General features: G+C 34.3%; 1 protein-coding gene across 1 annotated transcript; it reads right to left on the reverse strand.

The window, feature by feature from the left end:
- Positions 1-454: 454 nt before the first annotated feature.
- LOC129918899 (ubiquitin carboxyl-terminal hydrolase 36) lies at positions 455-2,097 on the reverse strand. The gene is made up of 2 exons (XM_055999651.1): positions 1,579-2,097; positions 455-1,140 (listed from the first exon to the last, which is right to left on the reverse strand). Exons 1-2 carry the CDS (start codon positions 1,700-1,702, stop codon positions 602-604), a joined length of 663 nt encoding a protein of 220 aa, XP_055855626.1. The 5' UTR covers positions 1,703-2,097; the 3' UTR covers positions 455-601.
- Positions 2,098-4,135: the final 2,038 nt, after the last annotated feature.

Raw genomic sequence — 4,135 nt, forward strand, 5'->3', positions numbered from 1 at the left:
AAAAAAAACAGTTCGAACTAACCTTCATTGAAGTTGCATACATGCAACAGAATTAATTTTGTTGTCCTTATCAAGAGAATTTTTAATTTTTTGACAAGAGGGAACACGATTTAGAAAAATCTTCAACTTCATAAAAGAAAATCTTATAAAAGTTTCCTTCTTCAATCATCCAAAAACTCACTTTCTTAAACCTAATTTCATCTCTTTTTGAATCCTTCAACAATACGAATTCAATTTCTATAAGAATCGTCGTCAATTGAAAACTTTTAAAAATATTGCATCATCAATATCCAGTACTAAAAAGATGAAATAAACTTGTATGTACTTACCATTGCATGGACTGTAGCTCCTTTTTAGAAAAGAAAAATATTTCATATTCCATCGAAATATCATTTTGTATTTTTTTTTCACCCATTTAAGACTTCTTCAATTGGATATAAAAAGTCAATTTATCATGAATTAAAAACTAATTTATTGCACAAAAAAAATGTAAAACTGCACCCCTTAATGTCTATCACCTTTCGCTAGAATTAATTTTTATAGTTTATTGATTTATTTAAATAGAAAAAAAAAATAGAAAATTAAAAAAAACTTTGCACCATTAGTGATGTGCAGCATCGTTGTCTTTAGCATGATTCTGATGATGATCACCATCAACATGCTCCTTGTCCACACTTAAAGAAGTCTCATTCAACGATGCTGTCGGTTGGACGACAACATCAGCATCCTGATGACTGCTGTTGCTGCTAGTGGTTGTAGTGGTAGTACTACTGGATACAATGACAGCTGCTTCACCATCTTTTTGGCCATCCTTTTGGTCGTCCTTGTCGTCATCCTTGTTTTTTTCTACATCTCCATCTTCATCTACATCTCCACTACCACCACCAGTAGGACCTCCTTTAGATGTTAGAGTTATGATGTTTTCGATTCTCTGCTGAATGTACTGCTGACGTCTAACTTCTGCCTTGGCCAGTTTCTCTTCCAAATGTTCAATGGTGGTTGCTGGAACAGCTGTTGCCGCTTGCTCGACTAACTTTTGCAATCGCTTCGGAGGATGCTTTTTGATTAGGCTATCACTTCGGTCGTTGTCGTTGTCGTTGTCAACATCATCCAAAGAGACTTCAAACGCCTCCGCAGGTGCTGTCAGAAGTTTTTTTTTTTTTTTTTGTTCACAACCAAGGAGTGTAGTATATTGCAGCAGTCCATATATCCACCCACATAACAGCCCATTTAAAAAAAAAAAGGATATGAATGTCAGTTCGGAATCATTTATACGGCCATATATACAGAGTGACGACGCAGTATAGAAGAAGTAGAAACAAACCATGTTGCCGAAGTCGTTGTCGTTGTGCCAGTCCATGTCAATCCAACCAAACGACAATGATGACATAAAGATACAAAAAAAGATGAATATAAAGGAGTCGATTGCCCCAGCCCAACATCCCACAGGATATATGAAAATAAAAAGCAATAAAAAAAAAACAAGAAGAAGAAAAAAGAGAAAGACACAAAAATCAGTTAAATAAGTTTTTCACACTTTCAACACTCTTGTGTTTTATACACAAAATCGATATTTACGGTACTTGTCAGCGGAAGAAACTTCTGATGCCTGAGGATTTGAATTGTCCACCAACTTCTCAGGGTCAGCAGCAGCATTGATGCCACCTGGAGGCAGAGGCTGTGATGATGTACAGCCCATCATTAGGTTTGGAATTTAAATGGAAACGTGCAAAACGGTAGTAATCAGATATCCGGTCTTTTATTTCAGCCGAGAACATTATCCATTCATGGCGAAGGACGACATCAACTGCTGATGCACTATCACCGTGTTCTTGCCAATTGCAGGAAATCTCAATCTGGCTATATATATCCTTTCGTTTGGTTTTTTTTTCTGTTTTATAGCAGATGTCGCAGTTTGAATAACCGGCAACGATATTGTCAGTATACTGGCCCTTTTTTAAATGGAGGAAATTCCCGTTACGTGGACGATACTATACGCAAACTGAGCCTTCTCTCAGTCAGGCAGGATATAAAACACTTTAAATCAGCTTGGAAGTTCTGATTTTTAATTTCCGTTTGTCCGCTGAAAAGGAGTGTGTAACGTGTCCAGTGTTAAACTGAAATTACAACCATAAAAAAAGGACTTTCAAAAAGGATACACACACATACACATATAGAACTAAAATTGTTTATACCATTTTGTTGTTGTTGTATTTCATAAATAAAAAACGAACTGTCTGTCAATTTATCCATTCTTCAAACGACCCCCACTTCCTGTGTGTTGTGTTCTGTGTGTAGCTATGAGTGCTGGACAGGACACTCTATGAATTGTTGTTCTTGCTGCCCGCACTACTTACCCATTGCATGAGCGAAGATATTTATTCGATTCCATCAATTGGGTGGATATAAACTACCCTCGGTTATGCACCAAAGTGTTGGTCATGGATGGAGGCGTCATATCCGATTTCTGAACGATAACAACAACCAACCAGTATAGTCGATGGAATTATACACAGTAAGGTTTTACTGTGGAATGGGTTCTAGGAAGTGTACAATTTAGTCTGTGTTCAAAGTGGGGCTGTTGCTGTTACTATTTATCCCCCGCTGTTGCGCGATATTTGTTCCCAGGGAAACGCTAATAGCTGAGGAGGCCACTGTTCGGAATGTATGTTCGTTGTTGCAAAGTAATTGTGTGTGCTTTTGTGTTTTTGTGTATTATGGACAAATAATTTCATGTATACTCTGACATATGCCTCCTGCGGAGGGCTTTATTCTATATCTACATATTTATATATACAATAAACAGGACAGAGGATAAAGTATATCCTTTAGCACGCTTATATAGGGTTTGATTTGCATGCGGATGTATTGTATATTTTAATATGTTTTTATTTCATGTGAGTCCATTCAGAAATATGACCTGTAGCGAATCGCTTCGGGGATATGACAATGATAGCGCAAATCATCCAGTGTCGGCAGAGTCTCGTGCGGTGGTATGCAGTTCTCTTTGAGTACACACAAGAGCCATTAAGCTTCGTTTAATGATAGTGTGAGACTGTGTTATTATTTATCGGAAATTTTTTTATGAATTACAGTGAGTTCCTAAGAATTGAAAACATTGTTATTGTATTGACTAAATTGTTATTATTGGAGGCATATGATGGAATAAGGAAATTCACGTGCCAAAAAGGGATACGGAAATGGTATAAATGAAATGATACGTTATCTTGTTGAGGTAAATAAAACAGAAAAGAGGAAATCAATTTATGTTAAACAAACTTCAAAACAAAATTTCTAGACTTAAAATAATTAAATAGAGAAATTATTCAAATAAAGGATTTTAACCTTTATTTGTTGTTTTTTTTTTAACAAAAAAGACTAAAAAATTAATCTTATGAATTAAATATAAATCTAAATTGAGTCAAAATATCAAAGAAGTGCACCAGCCAAAAAAAAAATAAATTTGTAATTTTTTTTACATAAAAAGATAGCCCTGTTTATTGTGAACCCGTATCTGTAAATCAAAATTTGTTTCAAGACTTTTATCCGAAAATATCAGCCTTAGAAGAAAAAAAAAATAATTATTTCGATCGCAAATATTTCAGCAACCAGACCTCGAAGAAACTTTTGGTTTGCAGTTATGAATAGAACTTAAAGAGACCTTTCTTTTGACGTCTCACTCGATGGATTTAGAGGAAATTTTTGAAAAAGTATTTTTTTTAATCAAGGGGTTAACCTTGATTTTTTCGGGAAATCCGAAAAAAATTAATTTTTCATTTTTTACATAAAATGATAGCCCTGTTCTGAATTCCAAAAGTTGTTTCGAGACTTTGATCCGAAAATATCAGCTTTAGAAGACAAAAAAAAATAAATAAAAAAAAATTATTCGATCGCGAATATTTCAGCAACCAGACTTCAAAGAAACTTTTAGTTTGCAGTTTTGAATTGAGCTTAAAGAGACCTTCCCTGGATGGATTTGGATAAAATTTATGAAAAAGTATATTTTTTTAGTATGATTTTTTTTTTTTTGAAAATTTGAAAAAAAATAAATTTTGTAATTTTTTAACATAAAAAGATAGCTCTTATTATTGTGAACTCGTATCTGTAAACCAAAACTTGTTTCGAGACTTTAACC

Source organism: Episyrphus balteatus, chromosome 4 (assembly GCF_945859705.1).
Source record: "Episyrphus balteatus chromosome 4, idEpiBalt1.1, whole genome shotgun sequence".
NCBI classification, from domain to species: Eukaryota; Metazoa; Arthropoda; class Insecta; order Diptera; family Syrphidae; genus Episyrphus; species Episyrphus balteatus.